The sequence below is a fragment of the Melospiza georgiana genome, chromosome 16 (genome assembly GCF_028018845.1).
Source record: "Melospiza georgiana isolate bMelGeo1 chromosome 16, bMelGeo1.pri, whole genome shotgun sequence".
NCBI classification, from domain to species: Eukaryota; Metazoa; Chordata; class Aves; order Passeriformes; family Passerellidae; genus Melospiza; species Melospiza georgiana.
The window spans coordinates 14,981,735-15,006,625 of NC_080445.1; the positions used below are offsets into that span (position 1 = coordinate 14,981,735).

General features: G+C 54.3%; 2 protein-coding genes across 3 annotated transcripts; one reads left to right on the forward strand and one right to left on the reverse strand.

Annotated features, from left to right (window-relative positions):
- The first annotated feature begins 285 nt into the window (after window positions 1-285).
- ANTKMT (adenine nucleotide translocase lysine methyltransferase) lies at window positions 286-3,283 on the forward strand. Its single transcript, XM_058035842.1, has 5 exons — window positions 286-483; window positions 776-880; window positions 1,498-1,638; window positions 2,218-2,268; window positions 2,793-3,283. The coding sequence occupies exons 1-5, from the start codon at window positions 286-288 to the stop codon at window positions 2,979-2,981; spliced, it is 684 nt and encodes a 227-aa protein (XP_057891825.1). The 3' UTR covers window positions 2,982-3,283.
- A 100-nt stretch (window positions 3,284-3,383) lies between these two features.
- CCDC78 (coiled-coil domain containing 78) lies at window positions 3,384-24,318 on the reverse strand. Of its 2 annotated transcripts, XM_058035279.1 has the most exons (16): window positions 24,258-24,318; window positions 23,549-23,671; window positions 23,292-23,378; window positions 22,893-23,093; window positions 18,559-18,702; window positions 18,428-18,481; window positions 17,723-17,811; window positions 15,985-16,054; window positions 14,880-14,999; window positions 13,907-14,118; window positions 12,124-12,286; window positions 9,874-9,917; window positions 7,603-7,669; window positions 6,120-6,220; window positions 4,041-4,167; window positions 3,384-3,943 (listed from the first exon to the last, which is right to left on the reverse strand). In XM_058035279.1, the coding sequence occupies exons 1-16, from the start codon at window positions 24,288-24,290 to the stop codon at window positions 3,938-3,940; spliced, it is 1,641 nt and encodes a 546-aa protein (XP_057891262.1). In that variant the 5' UTR covers window positions 24,291-24,318; the 3' UTR covers window positions 3,384-3,937. The 2 variants fall into 2 exon arrangements, with proteins under 2 accessions (XP_057891262.1, XP_057891261.1); XM_058035278.1 differs by lacking the exon at window positions 18,428-18,481 and having other exon boundaries at window positions 3,384-4,167.
- Window positions 24,319-24,891: the final 573 nt, after the last annotated feature.

The following is a 24,891-nucleotide window of genomic DNA, read 5'->3' on the forward strand; positions in this document are numbered from 1 at the left end:
CACACACACACACACACACACACACACACACACACACACACAGCTGTTACCATACTCTCTCTCTCTCACACACACACACACACACTCACACACACTCTCACACCCCTGTGCACACCCGCACACTCCGCCCGGCTGTGTCCCTCCCGCAGCCCCGGGGCGGGGGCAGCGCGGATTGCCCGGTACCGTACCCCTGACCCCATCCCCGCGCCCGGCCCGTGTCCCTCCCGTGTCCCCGGTGCCCCGGCGGAAGGCGCCCGGCCGTGCTGCCCTCCCCTTCCGGCGGCCATGGAGCCGGGCACGGATCTGCCCCTGGACCCGGGCTGGGATCCGGGCGAGCCGGGCGAGCCGAGCTGGGCCCGTCCCGGGGCGGCGCTGGGCGGCCGGGGCCTGCTGGCTCTGGCGGCGGCCAGCGGGGCGGCCGTGTGGGCAACCTGGGCCGTGCTGCTGATGCCCGGCTTCCGCCGCGTCCCGCTGCGCCTGCAGGTACCGGCACCCCGATCCCCTGACCCCTGTGCCTGCAGGTACCGGCACCCCGATCCCCTGACCCCTGTGCCTGCCGGTACCGGCACCCCGAACCCCTGTGCCTGCCGGTACCGGCACCCCGAACCCCTGACCCCTGTGCCTGCAGGTACCGGCACCCCGAACCCCTGTGCCTGCAGGTACCGGCACCCTGATCCCGAGGCCTGTCCCCCTGACCCGCTGTGCCTGCCGGTAGCGGCACCCCAAACCCCCAGGACGCCGATCCCGGCCCCCCTGAGCCGCTGTGCCCCCGCAGGTGCCGTACCAGCCCTCCAGCCCCCGGCAGGTGGCCAACACCCTGGCGCTGCTGCGGGGCCGTGCCGGCAAGACCGTGGATCTGGGATCCGGAGATGGACGGCTTGTAAGGGTTCTGAGGGAAATTGGGGTGTCCGGGGTGGGCAAAGGGCAGGGAGGGTGAAGGGGACACCCACACCCTGCTGCTGCTGGGTTTGTGCCTGGCTTCTGGGTGGCCAGGACCATCCCCGGTGGTCCCAGAGCATCCTCGATGGTCTTAGACAGCTGTAGGTGGTTCTAGATTGTCCTGGATGTCTCTAGGTGTCCCTAGACTGTCCTAGATGGTCCTAGGCTGTCCTAGGTGGTCCTAAACTGTCCTAGGTGGTCCTAGACTGTCCTTGGTGGCCCTAGACTGTCTTAAATATTCCTAGACTGTCCTTGGTAGTCCTTGGTGACCTAGGTGGCTCTAGACAGCCCCAGGTGGTTCTAGGCAGCCCTAGGTGGTCCAGGGTGGCTCTAGATGGCCATAGGTGGTCTTTGGCAGCCCCAAGAGATGCATGCAGGGAGCAGGGTGGCAGTGAGGGCTCTGGGTGGTGCTGAGCTCCAAGGTCACCCTGCCTGTGAGCTGCAGGATGGGGTGGGTGCAGCTGGGCAGCCAAATCCTGCCCTCCCAAATCCTGCCCCACACTCAGCACTGGGCTGCTTTGGCTTTCAGCCCTCCCTCTCTCCCTCTCTCCTGTGCAGGTGCTCGAGGCTTACAAGGAGGGGCTGAGGCCAGCCCTGGGCTATGAGCTCAACCCCTGGCTGCTGTGCCTGGCCAACTACCGTGCCTGGAGGGCCGGCTACCACGGCAAGATCTCCTTCCTGAAGAGGGATCTGTGGAAGGTAACAGCATCCCGAGGGTCTGGGTGTGCTCAGGGCAGGGCCAGAGCTCTGTTTGCATCTCCAGGATGGATTTGCTGATGGCTGCTTGCTCCTTCCCTATCCCACACTGCTCCTGGGAGGTGGAAATCCGTCCTCCTTTCCAGGGAATGCCAGCTGGGAGGTGGAAATCCATCCTCCTTTCCAGGGAATGCCAGCTGGGAGGTGGAAATCCGTCCTCCTTTGCAGGGAATGCTGGCTGGGGCAGCAGCCCGTGGCCAGTTCTGCTGCTTGGAGCAGCTCTGAGGAGAGGTCTGGGTGCTGCTGACAGGCTCACCTGCAGGCATGAGCTTCTCAGGCTGCCATGAGGTATTTGCAGCCTGACCAGAGAGAATCCATCAGGGAATGTGGGTCTGGGATGGTGCTGCAGGCAGGTGTTTCCCAAGACGTGCTGCTTTCACACCCCCACTTCCCCATCCCACATCTTTTGTGGCATCTTTGATCCCTGCAAGGTTCCAAAGATCACCCACAAGGTTTGGATGCTCAAGCAGCTGTTCCTGCTCTGCCTGCTGCTCGTTATTGCCCTTTTCCTTCTGTTTTAAGGTGAATCTCTCTGACTGCCACAACGTGATCGTGTTCCTGGCCCCCAGCGTGGTGAGTCAGCCCCTCACACCCTGAGCTCTTCTGGGGGCTTCTTGGGGAACAGAGGTGAAATGAGGGTGGAATGGGTGAAATAAGGGGTGGAATAAGGCCAGGTGGGAATCCCTGTGGCTGAGTGGTTTGGTGCTGCACAGCATTTGGATTTATGGAATCATGGAGGTTGGAAAATCCCTCTGGGTTGAAGTCCTGCAGTTCCTCCAGCACTGAGCCATGTCCCCAAGTGCCACATCCATGTTAAAGCCCTGAAGGGATGGTGACCCCACCATCCCTGGGCAGCTGTGCCAGTGCCTGATCACCATTTCAGGGAAGAAATTTTCCCACTATCCAACCTGAACCTCCACTGGTGCCACTTGAGGCCGTTCCTCTTGTCCTGTTGCTCCAAGTCCCAGCCTTAGCCCGGGCCAGTACCAGCCCTCTGCTTTGAAGGGCAGATGTCCCAGAGGGTCCCTGGTGGGTCTGTCACTGTGTGACCGTGTCCTAATGCTGCCTCCTGTCCCTGGCTGTGTCTCTGTCCCCAGAAGCCTCCCTTGGCCACCAAGCTCCTGGCAGAACTGCCCGACGACGCGCGGGTGGTGGCCGGCCGCTACCCCTTCCCCTCCTGGAGCCCCAGCTGCACCCTGGGCCAGGGCCTGGACCAGGTCTGGGCCTATGACATCAAGGAGGTGCGGAGGGAAGTGCAGGGCAGGGCCCAGCAAAGCCAGGTCTGAGCCCAGCCTCGTTAAGCCTGGTTTAACAGCAGCCTCCTTAAGCCTGGCATTAAGGGTCAGTGCCACTCCAGCCCTTGGCTCAGCTCAGGACAGAAGTGCTTGGCCAGCATTTCTCCTGGGGACTTGCAGGGTGGCAGATCTTCATTTTCCAGAGTGTGAGCAAAGCAAGAGAGGAGAAAATCAAACCTGGAAATCCTGGGGTTAACGCAGGATTTAAGGGGTGAAACTCCAGTGCCTCTTTTTAGATGATTGCTGCTTTATTTCAATATAAGTTTTAAAAATAAAGTTTTGATTGATTGTTCCTCTGAGGTTTTTGCTTTGTCTTTGAGAGTTGGAGCAGCTGCTGCTCCTGGCTCTGCTCTGCCATCCTTTCCAGCTCACCTGCATGCAGGATCAGTTTGGCCCTGCTCATCAGTCTAATATTCCATTTTCCACTCAAGCACAGGGGAAAATGGGGTTTTCCCACCACAGAGTCATAGAATCATGGAATGGGTTGGGTTGTAAGGGATCTTGAAGGGACCTTGAAGCTGCTCTTGTTCCCCCCCATGCCATGGCAGGGACACCTCCCACTGTCCCAGGCTGCTCCCAGCCCTGCCCAGCCTGGCCTTGGGCACTGCCAGGGCAGGGATCCAGGGGCAGCCACAGCTGCTCTGGGCAGCCTTTCCCCACCCTCCCAGTAAAAGAGCAGCTCATCCCTTTGTCCAGGCCCAGAACAAATCCTGCTCTGAGCCAGCCTGGCTCTGTCTCACAGGTGAGGGGAGCAAGGCAGGAGCAGCCCTTGGTCCAGGTCCAGGTCTCATCCAGGGAAAATATTCCTCATCCAGCAGGAGGAGGAAGCTGTCCCTGCAGCCCAGCAGTGCAGAGCTGCCTGGGATCCCTCCCTGTGTCCCAGGGGTGCTCAGGGAGGAGCAGAATTCCTGCAGGGCACAGCCCAGCCGCCGCTGTCTGGTCTCATTTCAGTCCTGTGAATTCAGAGCAGAAACACCCACGAGGTTTCTCCGGCTGTTCCCACTCCCAGCCTGAGCAGGATCCGTGCCTGGCACTGCACGGGGCACAGACCTTCCCTGCAGTGGGCTGTTCCCAAGGCTGGGGCTGCTCTGGCTCCTGGCTGGCACTGCTGGCACCGGGCACTGGGGGCACCTCGCTGCCCTCAGCCTTCCTCAGGCACAGGATCTCCTGCTTGTACCTGCAGTGGAAGTGCCACTGTCACCATGAGCAGTGCGGAAGTGCCACTGTCACCACGAACAGCATGGAAGTGCCACTGCCACCACGGGCAGTATGGAATTGCCACTGTCACCATGAGCAGCATGGAACTGCCACTGTCACCATGAACAGTGTGGAAGTGCCACTGCCACCATGAACAGCATGGAAGTGCCACTGTCACCATGAACAGCATGGAAGTACCACTGTCACCATGAGCAGTGTGGAACTGCCACTGTCACCACAAGCAGTATGGAAGTGCCACTGTCACCATGAACAGCTTGGAACTGCCACTGTCACCATGAGCAGTGTGGAACTGCCACTGTCACCATGAGCAGTGTGGAAGTGCCACTGTCACCACAAGCAGCATGGAAGTGCCACTGCCACCATGAACAGCATGGAAATGCCACTGTCACCATGAACATTATGGAAGTGCCGCTGTCACCACGAGCAGTGTGGAAGTGCCACTGCCACCACACATATGGAAACCCAGGACACCACAGGGAATATTTCTCTGTCTGCTCTGGGGTGCCCTGACCCCGAGGGCAGCACTGACTTTGACCCTCATTCATGGAGAAAGTTTCCTAGATTCAAGATAGACCAGAATCCACAAAAGTGTGAAATAGATTATAGAGAGTAGTGCAGGTGTGTCACTTGGTGAGAAATTGAGGTTTTGGGATTTTTGGTATCTTCTGGATGGAAGCAAGATGGAGGGCACAGGGTGTTGTCCTGGGCTTCTTCTTCATGCTGCTTCTTCTTCTTCTTCATGGGTTTGGGTGGCATTTTGTAATTGGGCAGAAAAGTCCCCATTGCAGCTCTTTGGGATCAGTTATTGGGTTAAAAGGGAAAATAATCTAGGTTTCAGTTCTAAATTGGATAGTTCAGTGTTAAAAGACCTTGTAACAAGAGATTGTTGGCCATTTTGTGCCTTGTTGCTGAACTCACAGCAGTGAGACTGTTTTACTGATAAGAAATAATAAATACCTGAGTCCAAACACGAATTACTGTCTCAAGTGCCTTCAATCCAGACCCAGTGAAACCCATAACTGGTACCCCCACACACTCACAGTCCCTGGGCAATGAGCCATGCCAGGAGCTGAGCCTGGCACACAGATCCCACAGCCTTTCCCAAGGAAAGGGCATTCATGGGCTGTGCCAGGCACGGGCAGAGCCTGACCCAGCCCAGGGCAGGAGCAGGGGGATCGTGCCCTGCCACACCTGCCCTGCTGGTCCTCTCCCTCCCTACTGCTCTGCCTGCTCCAGGGCAGGATGAGCCAGGGAAGGGGAGCACAGATCAGGGGCAGGACTGAGGTTAGAACCTGGGAATAAAAGAACTCTGAAGGTTTTAGGCTTTAGATTCAGCTTTGGGTTTTAGGTTCTTGTGAGGGTTGCAAGGAAACCTTTAGAGTGCCTTCCAGGGCTTAAAGGGGCTCCAAGAGAGTGGGAGAGGGACTTTGGGCAATGGCATAAAGTGACAGGGAATGGCTCCCACTGCCAGAGGGCAGGGATGGATGGGATATTGGGAATTGGGAATTGTTCCCTGTGAGGGTGGGCAGGCCCTGGCACAGGGTGCCCAGAGCAGCTGTGGCTGCCCCTGGATCCCTGGCAGTGCCCAAGGCCAGGCTGGGCAGGGCTGGGAGCAGCCTGGGACAGTGGGAGGTGTCCCTGCCATGGCAGGGGTGGCACTGCATGAACATTTGTGTCCCTTCCAACCCTTTCCATGATTGTGATTCCTCCCAAGGATGGGTGAGCTCACAGGGCAGGACACCTGTGGTGTGTGGGGCGTGTCTGTCCTGCTGCCCTGTGCCACAAGAGGTGGTGGCAGCTGCCTGCACAGCTGCAGGAGCAGTGGGACATGGGCAGTGCTGTGGCAGGGCCAGCAGTGGGCACGGGGCCAGCACTGGCACAAGCCTGGAGAGGGCTGTCCCCCCCTGTCACCTGGCCAGGTGCTGGTCAATGTATCCCTGCAGCTCCAGCACCTGCTCCTCTGCCACCACAGCCCGGGTCAGCAGCTGGCTCCTCTGCTGCTCCAGCTCCTCCTGCAGGGCACACAACATGGAGAAAATGTGGTAAAAAAGAGATCTGTGCCACGGCAGTGATGTTGCTCTGCCCCTCTTTGCTGTGTGAGTCCGACCCTCCGACCACTTCCCCACCACTCCAACCTCTCTGCCATGACACCTCCCTTCTTTTGGACACAGAGGTAGGCCCCATGCAGTTGTGGAGCTTTACACTCCCAAGAAACAAGCTTTACACCCCCAAGGAATGAGCTTTACACCCCAAGGAATGAGCTTTACACCCCCAAGGAATGGTGGAGCACTCCCTCAGGTTGCTGTGCACAGGGAAAGGCAGCACATGGAAGGGAATATCCAGGACATGGAAGGGAATATCCAGGACATGGAAGGGAATATCCCTGCAGCCAGCAGGAACCGGCCTGAGAAGCTGATTTAGATTCAGCCTAGACTTGAACCAGGTCAAATAGACTCAAAGGATGGTGGAATTGTGTAGGAATTCACGAGGATCCAGGTGTTTACCTGGCACTGCCAAGGCCATCACTGACCCATGTCCCAGGTGCCACATCCACATGTCCTATAAATCCCTCCAGGGATGGTGACCCCATCACTGCCCTGGGCAGCTGTGCCAGTGCCTGACCACCCTTTCCATGAAGGAATTTTCCCAATATCCAACCTAAACCTCCCCTGGCACTCGAGGCTGTTCCCTCTCCTCCTGTCCCTGTTCCCTGGGACTCCCCCAGCTGTCCCCTCCTGTCAGGAGCTGTGCAGAGCCACAACGTCCCCCCTGAGCCTCCTTTTCTCCAGGCTGAGCCCCTTCCCAGCTCCCTAAGCCCCTCCTGGTGCTCCAGCCCCTTCCCCAGCTTTGTTCCCTCCCCAGGACACGCTCCAGCCCCTCAGTATCTTTCCTGTCATGAGTGGCCCAGAACTGACCCCAGGACTGGAGATGTCCCAGCAGTGCCAGCACAGGGCAGCAATCAGCCCCAGTTTATTGCAGAGATGCCAAAATGTTGTTCTGAAACATGGGCAGGACTGCCAAGGAGCTGCTCTCCTTGCTTTAGGAGCAGGGACAGTAAATTAGCCTGGAGACAGCACCAGCTGGGAGGGCTGAGGCCACAGCAAGGCTGCATGGAGAGTGATCCCAGGGAATGGGCACGGCCCTGGGGCTGCCAGGGCTCCAGGAGGGTTTGGACACTGCTCCAGGGGTGCCCAGGGTGGGATTGTTGGGGTGTCTGTGGAGGGGCTGGGCTGGATGGTCCCTGCGGGTCCCTTCCCTTCCCACTCAGGATTCCTGTGACTCCATGGAAGTTTCCCCCTCAGGCTGGAGCAGCCCCAGGGCAGGGCTGAGGCAGCACATCCCTGCCTGTGGGTGAGAGATCAGCCTGGCCTCCAGTGGCTGTTCCAGCCTTTACCTGGGTGTTGAGTGTGAATTCCCGGAGCTTCCTCCTGATCTCTGCCCAGCCCTCCTCGTCCAGCTGCCTGAGGGGGAAGGAAGAGCTCACATGGATCATGCCCAGACACCAAATCCAGCCCCTGCAGAGACCACACAGCTCCACACAGCTCACACAGCTCACACACAGCTCACACAGCTCCACACAGCTCACACACAGCTCACACAGCTCCACACAGATCAAATATACAGACATATAAATCTCTATGTGTCTCCATGAATGCAGACATACATACACACACACACATAAATGCATAAACTCACATCTACATCTACAGCCATACATACAAATTCACCATTTTAGGTATATGAGCAGTTTTCAGTTATTTGCATGTTATTACTTATTAATTAAGGCACTAGTTACATATTTAGAAAATCTGTTGAGTGGAAATATTGTTCTGACACAGATGTGGCTGATGTTACCGAGTCATTTTCTGTAGATGCCATTTTAATATTTGGGAGTATTTTTCCATTCTTTTTTTTTTTTTTTTTTTTGTAAAAAAGATATGGGGAAAGAGAGAAGAGAAATGCAGCCAGGAAATTAGGATAAAAAGGAGGCTGCGTCCTCCAAAAATTAGAGAGATCCCAGGGAATGCCCCATGGCCTCTCCCTTTATTCAAATAAAGCTAAAAAAGGACTCTGTGTCTTCTTTTTGGACATAAACCTCTGGAGTTTGTGGATTAATTTTCCCATCAGCTGCCTCCAAGCCCAGCCTGGGCTCTGCAAAGGTGAGAGGCTGTGGGAACTGGGGCTGGGGGAACACCAGAATTCCTGGAATTAGGGCTATGGGAACACCGGGGCTCCCGTCTCCAGCTGGAGGAGCCAGGTAACAGCACACTGTGGGAATCCACAAAATCAGAGGGTTTTGGGGAAGCTGCAAAGTGCAGGCCTCAGAGACAGCAGGACTGTGATTGGAGCTCAGCAGCAGCCATGAGATTGGTCAGCAGAAAAATTATGTAAAAAGTAGAGAAGCAAGGACAAACAGAACAATGGTCTGTGTATTAATGCTTGTCTAGAATAACTCCCTAAGCTGCAGAAAAGTTTATCTAGCAAGATATTAGAAAGTTTGAAGCTTAATAATGGAGCTCTGTGCATTGTGTTTTAAGGCTCACAAGCAGGTATTGTATCCAAAATAAGCAAGCAGTGTTTTAACTGTGCTTATGGTGGTTGGATAGAACTACTGTCAGTGTGCTTCTGCTTTGTGTGATTGGCCAAAACACTTTTTAAGTGAGTTGTAACATTAGGTTCTTTGTCTGCTGCCTGGGATGTGAGCTGCTGGCATCTTCCCATCGTCATAGCCATGGAATGAGAGTGATGGTGGAAAATCAAACAGCTCAAGGCTCATTGGTGATTTGTACACATTTCTGTAATGTGCAATACACACAAATTAACCCAGCAGAATTTGGAGTGTGTGGGGTCTCATGGCAGCTTAAAAAAAACCCCAAATGATGAAATGCATCACTGAAATTCAAGTTCTGGACCTTGCATGCCCTGCTCCTGTGGTGCCTGCCCAAATTGCTGCATTTCCTCATGGACACTGCTATTTTCAGTGTGGAACACATGGCAGAGCCTGGTTGGGGCTCAAGACACCCGTCCAGAGCCCAGGGGCTCTAGCACTCACCCACTCCTCAGTGCTGGCATCCAGCTAATGGAATATCTGACATGTTTTCTAGGTGACCATGTCTTTTAAAGGGCTGGAAACCCCAGCTCAGGTTTCTCTCATGCTTTGTTCCACCCCTCCACAGCTATAACTGGTTGAGTTTTAGCAGGATAATGGAGCAGGGGAAGAGACACATCAAACTTTAGGAATTTCAGGGTTTATTGGGATGCCAGGGAGGTGTCAGCACAGTGGCACCAAAGGATTCCAGCCCAACTCCTGCACTGGGAAGGAGGAAAAATAGGACCATCCCAAATTGGTGGTGTCTCACAGGCCTTTCTCAGGTTGTGATCCACCAAAGCACTTGGGCATGTGCTTAACTTTGGCTTTCAAAGAGGTCAGTGGGGCTAAAAACATGATTAAATCAAATATGTGCTTAAGAGCTTTCTTGGATCCAGGCCCAGTGACCAAGTCCCTTCCTGCAGGAGAGGGGACAGCTGCCTCCTCTTCCCAGACAGCTCCAGCAGCTCCTTTCCCTGCCTGTGGCTGCCTCCAGCCAGGCAATCAGGATCCCTCAACCCACACATCCATGGGAATTTGGAATGGCAAAAATCCCAAGGCAGAAGCAGCACTTACTGCTCCGGAGGCGCTGCGAGGGCAGAGGCTCCTTTCGGGCTTTTCTGGAGGCAAAGGAAGAGCAGAATTCCTGTGAACATGAACCCACTGCAATCCCAGATCCTGCCATCATCAAGACCCCAAAGCCCACCCAGAGCCACCCCTGCCATGGCAGGGACACCTCCCACTGTCCCAGGCTGCTCCCAGCCCTGCCAAGCCTGGCCTTGGGCACTGCCAGGGATCCAGGGGCAGCCACAGCTGCTCTGGGCACCCTGTGCCAGGGCCTGCCCACCCTCACAGGGAACAATTCCTCATTCCCAATATCCCATCCCACCCTGCCAGGGAACTATTCCTGCCTAACATCCAACCTAAATCTCTCCTCTGTTAGTTAAATCCATTATCCCTCTTTTCTGTGCCCTTGGAAGTGGCACAAGGCATCCCAGCACTCCCACAGCCACCAGTGCCAGGGCAAGGAAACCAGAGGTTGTACAGTCTGAAGATTTCAGGTCTCCCCTCCTCTGAATTTCTGAATAAATGCATCCTGCGCAAATCAAGGCCCACATTTGCCCAGGGGGACGACATTTCCCCACCCCTGGCAGTGTCCAAGGCCAGGCTGAACAGGTCCTGGATCCACCTGGGATGGTGGAAAGGTGTCCCTGCCATGGCAGGGGTGGTGTCACTGTCATATTTCCTGAAAAATCCTCTTTACCCAGGATTTTCTCCTGGGAAGCTGAGAAGCCTCAACTTCTCCTGTGTTTACTGCTCTAAAGTGTAGTCTAAAGATTGTTTATCCAACATGTGAATTGTTTTAATTAATGACCAATCACGGCCAGCTATGTCAAAGCTCTGAAGAGTCACGAACTTTTATTATCATTCTTATTAAACCTCCTATCTGGATTTTTCTCTATTTTTTAGTATAGTTTCAGTAATAATATAATATAATATAATATAATATAATATAATATAATATAATATAATATAATATAATATAATATAATATAATATAATATAATATAATATAATATAATATAATATAATATAATATAATATAATATAATTAATATATGCTAATAAATACTATATGTATTTTATATATAGTATATATTACTATATACTATGCAAATATATATATTTCAGTATTAGTATAATATACTATATATAATATATTAAAATATATCTATAAATAGACATTTATTGTATATTTATATAATGTATTATACATAATTTATATATAATTTATATATAAAGATATATTTACATATATAAATTATATATAAATCTATAATATGATATATATCGATATATTATATGCATATATATTAGTAGATATATAATACAGTATATATTAGTATATAATTATATATAATATATAATTATATATAATATATAATTATATTAGTATTCTTTGTTATAATATAATAACATAAAATAATAAATCAACCTTCAAAAAATATAGAATCAAATTCTCATGTCTCACCTCATCCTGAAAATCCCTGCAAATACCATAAATAGCAATCCTGACTGTGGCATTGATCCCCCCTTTGTGGAGTCACAACACAGGGTGGAAGAAGATGAGTTTTAAGGCCCCTTCCAACCCAACCCATTGCATGATTCCATGATTCTGTCACATGGAGGTGACTGCTGTGTCCCCTGCCTGTGGCCCAGGCACAGCAAACCCTCAGGGAGAGCGTGGATGTGGCACTTGGAGACATGGCTGAGTGGTGGCCTTGGCAGTGCTGGGGGAACTGTCACAGACATCTTTTATGAAAAATCCTTTCTTTAGGATTTTTTCTCCTGAGAAGCTGGGAGGCCTCAGGAACAAAGTGTAAACAATGATTATCTGCTGCTGTGGAATGCAACAGGTGCATCTGGGATTGGTCTCATGTGGTTGTTTCTGATTAATGGCCAATCACAGTCAGCTGGTTCAGACAGGGAGTCCAAGCCACAAGCTTTTGTTATCATTCTTATTCTATTCTTAGCCAGCTTTCTGAGGAAATCTTTTCTTCTATTCTTTTAGTATAGTTTTAATGTAATATATATCATAAAATAATAAATCAGCCTTCTGAAACATGGAGTCAGATCCTCGTCTCTTCCCTCAACCTGAGACCCCTGTGAACACCGTCACAGGGAACAGTTGGCCTTGGTGATCTCAGAGGGCTTTTCCAACCTAACCAATGCTACAAAAGCCCTGAGAGGGGTTTTCCAACCTAACCAATGCTACAAATGCCCTAAGGAGAGGGCTCATGGCACTGTTCCCAGCTCCCTCCCTACCTGCTGCAGCTCCTGCAGCTGCAGCTCCAGCCTTGCCTTGTGCTGGTTCAGCTCCCGGGAGCTGTTTGCCAGCAGCTCGGGGTCAGTGACGGTCAGGTGGAGCTCGGCAGGGCCACAGTCCATGGCAGCGCTGCCCAGGGCGCGTATCTGCTCCCGCTGCAGCCTGAAACAGCGCAGGGTCACTGTCTGTCCCTTTGGGTGACACCACCAGAGCTCTGCTGCTCCCGGGGGTGCCGCTCACTGGGACCCGCTGCCTCTGGCCACCTGCAAAGGGAAAGTGGGAGAGTTTCTGAGGGGAGCTTGTCCCAGAGCTATTTGTGGCTTTTCTACCACGGGTATTTCTGCTGCTTCCCACAGCCCAAGCTGCCGAGAGCGCTGCGAGCGCCGCAGGGACGGGCTGGGAGGTGGAGCTATTTGTGGTACCTCTGCCTTTCCACACCATCCGCCGTGGGCTCAATCTCTCACCCTGCGTTGGGAGTGGGAGGAACATATGTGCAAAGCAGTTCCACGGGGTCCAGAGCACCCTGACGTGCAGCTGGAGGCAGCTTGGTGCTGGATTGCCAGGAGCAGGGGGATCAATGTGCATTCAGGAGCAGGGGGATCAATGTGCATTCCTGATTGCCAGGAGCAGGGGGATCAATGTGCATTCAGGAGCAGGGGGATCAATGTGCATTCCTGATTGCCAGGAGCAGGGGGATCAATGTGCATTCAGGAGCAGGGGGATCAATGGGCATTCAGGAGCAGGGGGATCAATGTGCATTCAGGAGCAGGGGGATCAATGGGCATTCAGGAGCAGGGGGATCAATGTGCATTCCAGATTGCCAGGAGCAGGGGGATCAATGTGCATTCAGGAGCAGGGGGATCAATGTGCATTCCAGATTGCCAGGAGCAGGGGGATCAATGAACATTCTAGATTACCAGGAGCAGGGGGGATTAAATGTGCATTCCAGATTGCCAGGAACAGGGGGATCAATGGGCATTCAGGAGCAGGGGGATCAATGTGCATTCAGGAGCAGGGAGATCAATGTGCATTCAGGAGCAGGGGGATCAATGTGCATTCCTGATTGCCAGGAGCAGGGGGATAAATGAACATTCTAGATTACCAGGAGCAGGGGGGATTAAATGTGCATTCCAGATTGCCAGGAACAGGGGGATCAATGGGCATTCAGGAGCAGGGGGATAAATTAACATTCTAGATTACCAGGAGCAGGGGGATCAATGTGCATTCAGGAGCAGGGGGATCAATGTGCATTCCAGATTGCCAGGAGCAGGGGAATAAATGAACATTCTAGATTACCAGGAGCAGGGGGGATTAAATGTGCATTCCAGATTGCCAGGAACAGGGGGATCAATGGGCATTCAGGAGCAGGGGGATCAATGTGCATTCAGGAGCAGGGGGATCAATGGGCATTCAGGAGCAGGGGGATCAATGTGCATTCCTGATTGCCAGGAGCAGGGGGATCAATGTGCATTCAGGAGCAGGGGGATCAATGTGCATTCCAGATTGCCAGGAGCAGGGGGATAAATGAACATTCTAGATTACCAGGAGCAGGGGGATCAATGGGCATTCAGGAGCAGGGGGATCAATGTGCATTCAGGAGCAGGGGGATAAATGGGCATTCAGGAGCAGGCGGATCAATGTGCATTCAGGAGCAGGGGCGTCAATGCGCGTCCCAGACCCTCTGCTCCAGCTGGGAGCCCTGCCTGCCTCCTCCCAGGGCAGCATTGGCTGCTGTGGGGTTTTTCCAGCTGGCCCTGAGGAGGAGGAGGTGCTGGGGTTTACCCATAGGCAATGAGCAGGTTCTCGTGTTTCTTGGCCAGCTCCTTCAGGCGTTTCTTGTAGCCCCGGGCTGCCCGGGCCAGCTGCTCCTCACGGCGCCTGTAGGAGGCCTGGATGTCCCTGAGCATGCTGTCCACAAAGCTCTGCATGGCAGCGTGGCCGCCTGGGGCTTTGCTGTGTCCTGGCACGCTGCTGGGTTTGCTGTCCATGTAGTTCTGTAAATGCACAGAGAGGGAAATCCAGGGGGAATGGCTTCCCACTGGGTTAGAGGGGACATGGGAATTGGGAATTGTTCCCTGGCAGGGTGGGCAGGCCCTGGCACAGGGTGCCCAGAGCAGCTGTGGCTGCCCCTGGATCCCTGGCAGTGCCCAAGGCCAGGCTTGGAACAACCTAGGTTAGTGGGAGGTGTCCCTGTCCATGGCAAGGGAGATGGGCTTTAGGGTCCCTTCCAACCCAACCCTTGGACAGGGCTTGGAGTCACATTCTCTAGTGGAAGGTGTCCCTGCCCATGGCAAGGATGGAACTGGATGGCCTTTAAAGTCCCTTCCAACCCATTCCATGGTTCTATGGCAGCTCCCCTATGCAGATTTCCTGGATTGTCAGTGGGCTTCTGCTGGGACTTTTCTTGGTCAGATTACAGGGATTAAAAAACCCCTTTCCTTATGTATTTACTCTAATTTATTGGCTGCAGCCTACAAGAGGAGGGTGCCAGTATGGAGATGCCTGAGGGAACAGCTGGGGCTGTGTCACGGGAGGTTTAGGTTGGATCTCAGGAAAGGTTCACCCCCAGAGGGTGCTGGCACTGCCCAGGCTGCCCAGGGAATGGGCACAGCCCCGGGGCTGCCAGAGCTCCAGGGGAGCTTGGACAGGGATGCCCAGGGTGGGATTGTTGGGGTGTCTGGGCAGGGCTGGAATACATGACCCTTGTGAATCCCTCCCCACTGAGGACGGCTCTGTGCCCCTCCTGGGTACCCACAGCCAGGTCCCCCAGGCACTGTGCCAGCCGGCACCGATACTCCTCGTTCAGCTCCTTCAGCTGCAGCTGCAGCCGCGCATTCTCCGCCTCCACCTCGCGCAGCCGGGCCGAGAGCAGCACCTGGCACAGACACAGAAACCCTGCTGAGACACTCCTAAGGGCTGAGGGCCTTCATTCCCAGGTATCTGCCTTCACTAGGGCTGGGAAGCTCCCGGGTTTTCAGAGGAACCCGCTGGAAATATTTATAATCCCCGTTCCCCTGCCACTTTCTGTCATTTGCCACCCCGCACCCCGGTGATGCCACCAACTCTTTATGGAAAACCAGCGAGCAAAATTCCTCCCACCGGCTCTGCAGGCAGCGCTTCCACCACGTGCAGGGGGAACCTGCACGGGAGGAGCTCGCTGTGCCAGGCTCCCTGCAGAGGGAGAGTGTTGTGGTGTGCTGTAATGTCCCATTTTGGCCTTCCAGGTCACTTTCCCAGGTGTGCCAATACCTCTCTCCCTTCCCCCTTGCCCCCATGCTGAGTGAGTCCTGTCAATCAGGCTGAACATTCCAGCAAGGCGTAGTGTGGTTGGTCAAGTTCAAAGGATGCCCCTATGCCCAGGGGTCGTTGGCCTGTCTGGGTGTCATCTTCCCCTGAGACCCTGCCCCTCTCACCTGGTTGGTGGCTCACCTGTACCTCCCCTCCCCCTGTCCCTGAGCTTAAACAGGTGATCAGACCATGCGGCCGAGGTCCTGTTGGAGCAGTTGCTCACGTTCAGACCTCTGTAACCATGGAATAAACCTCTGGACATTAAACCCTCCAGCAGAATCCTCTCCTTTTTCTCTTCACCATCACCTGAAGCCATTCCTCCTGAGGTAAACGGGGTTCCTAACAAGCCTGGACTTGTTCAGTGCCCAGCTGCAATCTCCAGCAAGCCAAGGTATCTCTGGGGTGATACACCGCAGTTGCTGCCTTTGGCCCAGCAGCGAGGGTCAGACCGGCCCAGGCACAATCTAACTGGGAATATTGGGAGCCTTTTTTTCCAATAGGAGAGGGGCTGGGGGGCCGGGAGTGGGGCACCCCAGCCTGGAGGATGCTGTGGGGTTGGCATCCCTGCTCACCGCTGAGTGCTCTGCCCGCACGGCCCCGGCCGCTCCCTTCGCCTCCTGCAGCTCCTGCCCCAGCGCCAGCCTGCACACACAGGGGGAAAACGGGTTATTGAACTGCCCTGACCCATTCTCTGTGAAAAATGCATTTATTTTATGGTTGGCTTTTCGCAAATATTCAAATGAATATTGTATGTGTTGTGTTAGAAAGTGATGCTGGGTTAATTCTCTTTAGTACCGTGGTAAATATAGTTTTGGGTTATAAAAATTGTTAAAATAGAAATTGTGCTATGTAGGATACTTTTTTTAAAGAAAGGACTCGCAGTGAGAGAGCAGCCACAGGACACCTGAATCTTTCAGAGAAAGAGAATTCATTGCTCTCTTATCAGAAGAAATGAACTTCTTCCTGCCTCAAAGGCACTGTCAGGATTCAGAGGAAGAAGTTGATGATGACCAGACAGAATCCTTTATTTAAATGAAATTTATGCATCATGTATGAGCTGTATGAATATGCAACAGGCTGTTGTTTATAAGGGTTAATCCTCTGTTAACGGGTGTCCTTTTTCAGCCTATTTTGCCCAGAAAAGGTGCCCAGATGTCCATAACTTTTTGTCTCTGTTGTCTCATATTGTCCTAATTCAAATTGTCCAAATTATTATTACTCTAATTCTATTACTATTTTTATAACCATTTTATTACTATTAAACTTTTAAAATTCTAAAAACAAGTGATTGGCATTTTTCATATTCTCCATCCCATCCCAAGGCCAGGCTGGATGGAGCTTGGAACAACCCTGGATAGTGGAAGGTGTCCCTGTCCATGGCAAGGGAGATGGGCTTTAGGGTCCCTTCCAACCCAGCCCTTTCTGGGGTTCTGTGATTCTCCATAGGTCCAACACAGGCAGCTTTGGGAAGAAAATCACTTTGGAATGACAGAAATCTCCCAGCAGCAGCTGCCAGCCTCCAAATGTGCATAAAGCAGTGGCACAAAACCTCTCCCCAGTGAGGATGAACACCCTGCACAGTTCAGAGGGTCGGGTCCTGCAGCATTCCTGATGGGGCAGTGTCGCACACATCTTTTATGGAAAATCCTTACCTTAGGATTTTTCCTCCTGAGAAGCTGAGAGGCCTCAGGGACAAAATGTAAACATTGATTATCTGCTGCTGTGGAATGCAACAGGTGCATCTGTGATTGGTCCCATGTTGGATGTTTCTAATTAATGGCCAATCACAATGAGCTGGCTTGGACACAGAGCTGAGCCACAAACCTTTGTTATCGTTCTTTCCTATTCTATTCTTAGCCAGCCTTCTGATGAAACCTCTTCTTCTTTTCTTTTAGTATAGTTTTAATGTAATATATATCATAAAATAATAAATCAGCCTTCTGAAACATGAAGTCAGATCCTCATCTCTTCCCTCATCCAAGAACCCCTGTGAACCCCGTCACAGGGCAGCCTTTCCTGGGACATCAACCCCATTCCAAGGTGATGGAAAAGCCCCTCTGTGGGCAAGGGCTGGGCCAGATTAATCTCTGGGATGTCACACATTTGCTGTGTGTCACAGAGAGTGGATTTTCAAGGTGTCCCTGGACACCACCAACTTCCATCTGACAGCTCTGAAGAGCTTTGAAACCATCAGGTTTTCCTTCCCGGCCTCATTCCTTCCCTGTTCCCCCAAAGGCAGGCTGCCTCCCCTCCTGCTGCATGGGTCACATCCAGTCCCACAGACACCTGGCCAAGCACAGGGACACTCACACTCGCTCCTCCAGCTTCTGCTGCTGCTCCTCCTGCCTTTTCTTCAGCTTTTCCAGCTCTGCTTTTATGTGATCCTGGTTTCCAGGCAACTGAGGGACAAACGAAGAGGAAGATGAGGCAGAAGGCTGAGTGAAGAGAGGACAAAGTGAGGAGAACCTTGACTGAGCCCTTGTCCAGCCGGGCAGTGCCATGGCCTGGTGGGGCTGGGAGGGGCAGGAATGGAGCTGGCTGCCAGCCAGGGCACGTGCAGGGGCACATGTGTGGCTCTCACGTTGAGAGGCAGATTCCAGCAGGAGCTGGTGGAGGAGCCCAGGCTGGTTCTGCAAGGGCTGCAGATGGGGAGGAGGCAGGGACCATCTCTGTGCGCTCAGTTTTGGGAGCTTCATCACCCCCAGATTTCTCAAGTGTGAAAAAGAAGAGGAAAAATTTCTCCTCTGCATTTGGTGGCTTCTAAGCTGCTGCCTGTGTTCCCCTGCCAGGGCACGGACCCAGGGAATCACCTCTGCCCTCCCCAGCTCTGCCTGCACATCTGCAGCTATTCCTGTCTCATTTTGTAACTGCAGGGTTTAAAAAAAGGATTTGAAATGAATCAAGGCATCAGCTGATCCACAAAACTCAAGTTAGCAGCAGGAGGTGCCAGCCAGGGTTGGAATCCATCCCCCTCTGCTTCCCAGGATCCTGCAGCAGACCCCTGCACACACTCACGTTCCTTTCCAGCTCCTGCTGCTCGTGCTCAGGGGCAGCTGCATCCTTGGGCTGCTTTGGGGAGAGAGAAGAAGGGGCCTGGTGGATCCCTGTTCTCTGAGGGGCTGCTGGAAGGGCAGAGGGTCCCTCACCTTGCCCCTGTGAGCAGAACGGGGCTGTCCTGCTGCTCTGCCTCTTCCCAGCCCTGGGGAGGAGGGATGGGCCAGGCCAGGAGGGAGGCTGCTCTCCTTGGCCAGGCTGAGCAGCTCCTGGGTCAGCTCCTCGTTCCTCAGCACCTGAAAGGTCAAACAAGAAGGAGAGAACTTCTGAAATCCCCCTCTGGTCAGCACATCCCTGCTGCTCCTGGTGGGTGCTCCAGGCAGGCACCCCCTCCCCAAATCAAGGTTGAATTTTGGTTCTGTCTCCTATGTCCAAAGTGATTTTCTGCTTCCCGTGGAAATGCACTCCAGGCAGCAGGGTTATTCCCGTGGAGTGTTATCCCTCTGCACATCCCACACTCAAGTGCAGAGCCCTGAGCCAGCCCTGGCACAGCTCTGCCACCACCTCTGCAGCCTCCAGCTCCCTCCTCACCCCCACCCTGCATCCTCCATTCAGCTTCCCAACCCTTCAGGAATGTCCTTCCCCATGGAGCAGCTTTGAGCAGTGCTGGGCTCCACAGCACAAGGAGAAGTGTCAAGTCTTCTCCATCCATCCATCCATGGATCCATCCATCCATGGATCCATCCATCTGTGGATCCATCCATCTGTGGATCAATCCATCCATGGATCCATCCAACATTCATGGATCCATCCATCCATGGATCCATCCATCCATCATCCATCCATCCATCCATCCATCCATCCATCCATCCATCCATCCATCCATCCATCCATCATCCATCCATCCATCCATCCATCCATCCATCCATCCATCCATCCATCCATCCATCATCCCTGCAGATGACACATTCCCTGTTGGATGGGATTTCTCCCCAGCCCACAGCCAGTGTGGGCAGTGTTTCAGAGCAGCGCTGCTGCTGTGGAGTGACACATTTCCAGAAGATAAAGAGGATGTGAACGAGGAAAGCTCCGTTCCAGGTGATCTGGAGGGAACACTGGGGGAATTCATGTCTCCCGGGAGGGTTTCTGTGTAGATAACAAAGCTCTGATGGGGTTTATGGCTGGGGACAAGCTTGAGTAATTGTTACCATGGCAGTGAATCGGAGGATGGGAGGCAGAGGTCATCTGAGTCATGCGTGGAGAGAATAGCTTATCAAAAGATAGCGCGGGGCGGGCTGGGGGAGAGCGGGGAGAAAGGAGCTGACAAAGAGGTGAGATATACAGCTGTGAGACCTGACAGCTCGGCACGGACAGCTCCGCTTGTTCCCGGCTCCCGGCGATCCATCTGCAGCTGTCACCCCGACAGTTTGATCGCAGGGGTCACAGGGACCGGTTTGGCCAAAATAAAAAGGGGCAGCGCCCGGTTAGAGTTGGGCTCCGCTGCCTTTCCCGAGCTCCCGAGCCTTGCGCGGCTCCAGGGAAAACCCAGAGCGCCTTTGGGTCCCCTCGGGGGCTGCGCCGAGCCCGGGGCACAAAAGGAGAAGGAAACGGGGAGCGAGGGAAGGTCAGAGCCTTGAAAAGGAAGAATTGACAGCGAGTGAGGAACAGGCCCCGAGCGCCTGCCCGGCATCTCCGGGAGCCCTTCCCGGGCCGATGCCGCGGGATGCCCGCACAAAGGAGCCGCCACAAGGCCGGGCTGCGGCTGCTCCCGGCCCTTCCCGGGGCCGCCAATGCGCTCCGAGCCGCTCCTGCGCCCAGCAGCCATGACAACATATTGGCAAGGTCACAAGTAGCACTTGTAATTGGGAATGTGTAAAGGGCTCATTGTCTGCCCCAGAGGAGCGCCGGGGAAGGGGAGGGGGCAGAACCGCAGGCTGCTGCTCCCGTTTCCTTTGGGAAAGTCCGCACTGGGGAAATAATGAGCGAGAGGCCCATGTCCCGACAAGTGCCAGGCTGCCAAGCTGGAGCCTTGCTGGCTTCAGGCGGGGATTTTTGGGAGTGGGAGCCAAGGAACTGGAGTAAACTCCTTGGCACATGGAGGACATCCAAGGAATTCACCTCTGGCTTCTGGCCCTGCTTCAGCACTCTGAGCAACCTGCTCTGGGGAAGGTGTCCTGTGGCAGGCGTCGCAGACAACTTTTATGGAAAATCCTTTCCTTGGGATTTTTCCTCCTGAGAAGCTGAGAGGCCTCAGGATCAAAATGTAAACAATGATTATCTGCTGCTGTGGAATGCAACAGGGGCATCTGGGATTGGTCTCATGGGGTTGTTTCTGATTAATGGTCAATCACAGTCAGCTGGCTCGGACACAGAGCCCGAGCCACAAACCTTTGTTATCATTCTTTCTTTTCTATTCTTAGCCAGCCTTCTGATTCTATTCTTTTGGTACAGTTTTAACGTAATATATATCACAAAATAATAAATCAAGCCTTCTGAAACATGGAGTTAGATGCTCATCTCTTCCCTCATCCTAACAACCCTGTGAACACCGTCACAGCAGGGGCTGGAATCAGGTGGGTTTAAATTCCTTCCAGCTCAAAGCATTCCTTGACTCTACGGTTCCTCAGGATGCTCTCTGGCACAGAACTGAATCCACGTGCTTTCACCTCTGTGCCACCCCGGGATCCATGTGAAAATCGTGTGCTATTGCCTCCAGCCCGCTAAACCCATCATTTAGAGATGTCAGCTGCCTGGAAACGCCGGTTTTGACAAACACATTGCACCCCCTTGGGGACGAGAGGCTGACGGCCGAGCCGCTCCTCCCTGCGCTGCAGCGGGATCGCGGGCTGGGATCCCCCCCTGCAGGAGCTGAGCTGGGAGAAATCCCCGATTCCTGGGACACAAACGCCGTCTGCCCAAGGGTGATCAGTGTCCTGCGGACGCTGGAGCAGGGCAGCATTCCTGCTGCACATCCAGCGCAGCGCATGGAAATCCAGGTCACTGAGCTGCGGCAGCCCCGCCGCTGGGGGAGGGAGGGAGCAGCATCGTGTCACTCATCCCGTCCATTCAAAAACAGCAGAAGCGGCAGGGGGGAGAGGAGGGGACGGAGGAAGGGCTATTGAAGTAGCCACAAAAATACACAAATCTGGGTCCAAAACCTCCGGTTAATCCTTGCTGAGCAGGCAGGCAGCGGGAAGGTGTCTGTCCCTTAAGGAACCGTCAGGAACTGGCTTGAGTTCGGGGTTTTTATAAACTTTCCGACCTGAAAGCTGCCAGGCCCCTTCCCGCCGGCCGCAATGAGAGCGGCTCCAACCCGTTCACGTGCGGGCTGCGCAAGCCAAGCAGAAAAAAGGGAAACAAAGGGGGCTGGCAGCGCCGGGGGAGCGGCCCCGCAGCCCCGCCGTGACCCCCGGGCAGCGCCGGGGAACGGGAGGGATCTGCCGGGGGGACGGGACCGGCGGGGCAGCGATGCCCTATCCCAGGTCCTGTCTTCATCCTTGTCCCCATCCCTGTCCCTAGCCCTGTCCCCAGTTCTATCCTCAACTCTGTCCCCATCCCTGTCCCCATCCCTGTCCTCATCCCTGTCCCCAGCCCTTTCCTCATCCCTGTCCCCAGCCCTGTCCCCATGACCAGGGCAGGTCTGCAGGCCCTGTGAGGAGGAGCTGTGTCACATCAAACCCAGGGACAATCCCCAGCCCAGGCTGTGCCGTGTCACAGCTCAGAGCCTGGACATGTCCTGGGTGTGCTGGGACCCTGAGCCCCTCTGGGCTGGGCTGAGCCCCCCGGGCAGCAGGAGGGGGGATTGTGCTCCTCTGTCCCCTCAGATGAGACCCCACCTGCAGAGCTGCCTCCAGATCTGGGGAACAACAGCAGCAGGACCTGGAGCTGCTGCAGAGAGTCCAGGAGAACCCATCCCTGATGCCCCAAGGGCTGGAGCCCCTCTGGAGCCAGGCTGGGAGAGCTGGGGATGCTCACCTGGAGAGGAGAAGCTCCAGGGACACCTCAGAGCCCCTGCCAGGGCCTGAAGGGGCTCCAGGAGAGCTGCAGAGGGACTGGGGACAAGGGATGGAGGGACAGGACACAGGGAATGGCTCCCACTGCCAGAGGGCAGGGATGGATGGGATATTGGGAATGAGGAATTGTTCCCTGTGAGGGTGGGCAGGCCCTGGCACAGGGTGCCCAGAGCAGCTGTGGCTGCCCCTGCATCCCTGGCAGTGCCCAAGGCCAGGCTGGGACAGTGGGAGGTGTCTCTGCCATGGCAGGGGTGGCACTGGGTGGTTCTTGTGGACTTGGTGACATTTAAGAGATCCCTCAACAAGAACCTTGGTACAATTGCATGAGAAAAACCTCGCTGGCCCTGAGCTTTGATGGGGCTGCACAAATGAAAGCCAAGCAAAGCCCCTGCAGCCAGGGAAGGTGAGGTGGAGCTGGAACCGTGGGATAACCCCTGGGATGAGCTCTGGGATGATCCCTGCAGCCTCCTCACCTCCTTGTCCAGCTCCCTGCCCAGGGCCAGGTAGTTGCTCTTGAGGATGATGAACTCCTGCCCCAGTTCCTGCCGGCTGCTCTCCAGGCTCTGCAGGCGCTCCCGCAGGGAATCCCGCTCCTCCCGTAGGGAATCCCGCTCCTCCCGCAGGGAATCCCGGCCCTGCTCCAGCTCCTGCACCCGCCTCTCCAGCTCCTGCATCTGCACAGGGACAGCAGGGTCAGGGCAGCACCGCCAGCCCCAAACCAGAGCGGATTTCACGGGAATTCCTCGGGATCTGGGGGATTCAGCTCCCTCTCAAGCCAGGAGGAGATGGCAGCAGGGCACAGGGCTGTGCTGGGAGCTGCAGTGCTGGGGAAGGGGCTGCAGGGCTGGAAGGGGCTGTTCCCAAAGAGGTACCATGGTTTTCAGCTGGAAGTTCTCTGTCTCATAACGCTCCTTCATCCTGTTTGTCTCGATCTGGAGATCCACCAGGTCTTTGGAAATCTGGGGGACACGAAGGCAGTGAAGGTCATGGATGGGTTCTGAGGCCAGTGAAGGCCATGGATGGATGTCTGAGCACAACACAGCTCCCCCAGAAGGAGGAATTTTCAGATTTCCCACTGTGGATCCAGTGTCCATCACAGCTCGGTTCCCTCCGACTCCCAGAGTTTTACCTTCAGTTTTTCCTCCTCACTCAGGACCATCCTGGCTGGGAAGTCCATGCTGGAGCCAGGCAGGTCCTGCATCTCCTCCTGTGGGTCTCCAGGCTGCTGCCCCTCCTGGTTCCCGTCCTCCAGCTGCACCAGGGGCACAGAGCAGCTCCAGCTGGGCCCTGCTCTCCCCCTGCCCATCCCAGCCCTGCCCATCCAGCTTTTCAGGGCCTGGACAGATCCCATCCCTGCCCATCCAGCTTTTCAGAGCCTGACAGATCCCATCCCTGCACATCCAGCTTTTCAGGGCCTGACAGATCCCAACCCTTCCCATCCAGCTTTTCAGGGCCTGGACATATCCCAGCCCTGCCCATCCAGCTTTTCAGGGCCTGACAGATCCCAGCCCTTCCCATCCAGCTTTTCAGAGCCTGACAGATCCCAACTCTTCCCATCCAGCTTTTCAGAGCCTGACAGATTCCAACCCTTCCCATCCAGCTTTTCAGGGCCTGACAGATCCCATCCCTTCCCATCCAGCTTTTCAGGGCCTGACAGATCCCAGCCCTTCCCATCCAGCTTTTCAGAGCCTGACAGATCCCAGCCAGGCTTCCAGCAGCCATTTCTCCCCTGTGCTGAGGATTTCCTTGGCAGAGTGCTGGTTCCATGGGCTGGGAAGGGGCTGCAGACATTCACAGCTGGATTTTGGGGCAGCAGGGTGCTCTGTCAGGATACTCACACTCTCATTCTCTGCAGTAATTCCAGGATCCATGTGCTCAGAGGCCAGGGCTCTGCTCAGGGCTGGGCAGGCAGTGACTGAGGAGCCCAGGAAGGATCTCCAAGGAGGTTCAGCACTGTTGCTACCAACTCTGGTTACCAGAGGCTTCCACCTGCATTTTAAGGTGGCTCCAAACCTTCCAGCCACCCTGGGTATTGGAATTCAGGACATCCCTCTGGCTGCCCTGGATGGCTAAAGCCCCTGCCAGAGGGCTCAGAGACCTTGACACAGAGCCCCAGACCCCTGTGACTTTGATTTTAACCCATGGAAAAAAATTACCAACCTTATATGAGGATCTGCAAGCCATGAAAGTCTAAGTAGAATGATGGTTAGTTTGTCATGGGGTGAAAAATAGATTTTTGGGGTTTTTAGAATGGGGGTTCAGGGGACAAGATGGAGGAATCTGGGTGTGTCCTGTCCTTCTTCTTTTTGTTGTTGTCCTCCATCTTCTGGGTGATGGTGTCACTTTTGGATTGGTTTAAGGTAGAAACTCACTGTCTAACATAGGTGATAGGTATTGGGAAGTAATTGTAAATAATGTTCGTGTAGTTTTTAGTATAAAAAGATAACACCACCCCAGGGGCATGCAGAGTGC

Coding starts and splice junctions, on each gene's coding strand:
- ANTKMT (XM_058035842.1), top strand. CDS start 286: ATGGAGCCGGGCACGGATCTGCCCCTGGACCCGGGCTGGGATCCGGGC. Junction 881..1,497: donor GATCCGGAGATGGACGGCTT/GTAAGGGTTCTG, acceptor TCTCCTGTGCAG/GTGCTCGAGGCTTACAAGGA. Junction 2,269..2,792: donor TGTTCCTGGCCCCCAGCGTG/GTGAGTCAGCCC, acceptor CTCTGTCCCCAG/AAGCCTCCCTTGGCCACCAA.
- CCDC78 (XM_058035278.1), bottom strand. CDS start 24,290: ATGGATCCTGGAATTACTGCAGAGAATGAGAGT. Junction 14,119..14,879: donor AGTGCCTGGGGGACCTGGCT/GTGGGTACCCAG, acceptor GTGCATTTACAG/AACTACATGGACAGCAAACC. Junction 9,918..12,123: donor AGCTGCAGGAGCTGCAGCAG/GTAGGGAGGGAG, acceptor CTTTGCCTCCAG/AAAAGCCCGAAAGGAGCCTC.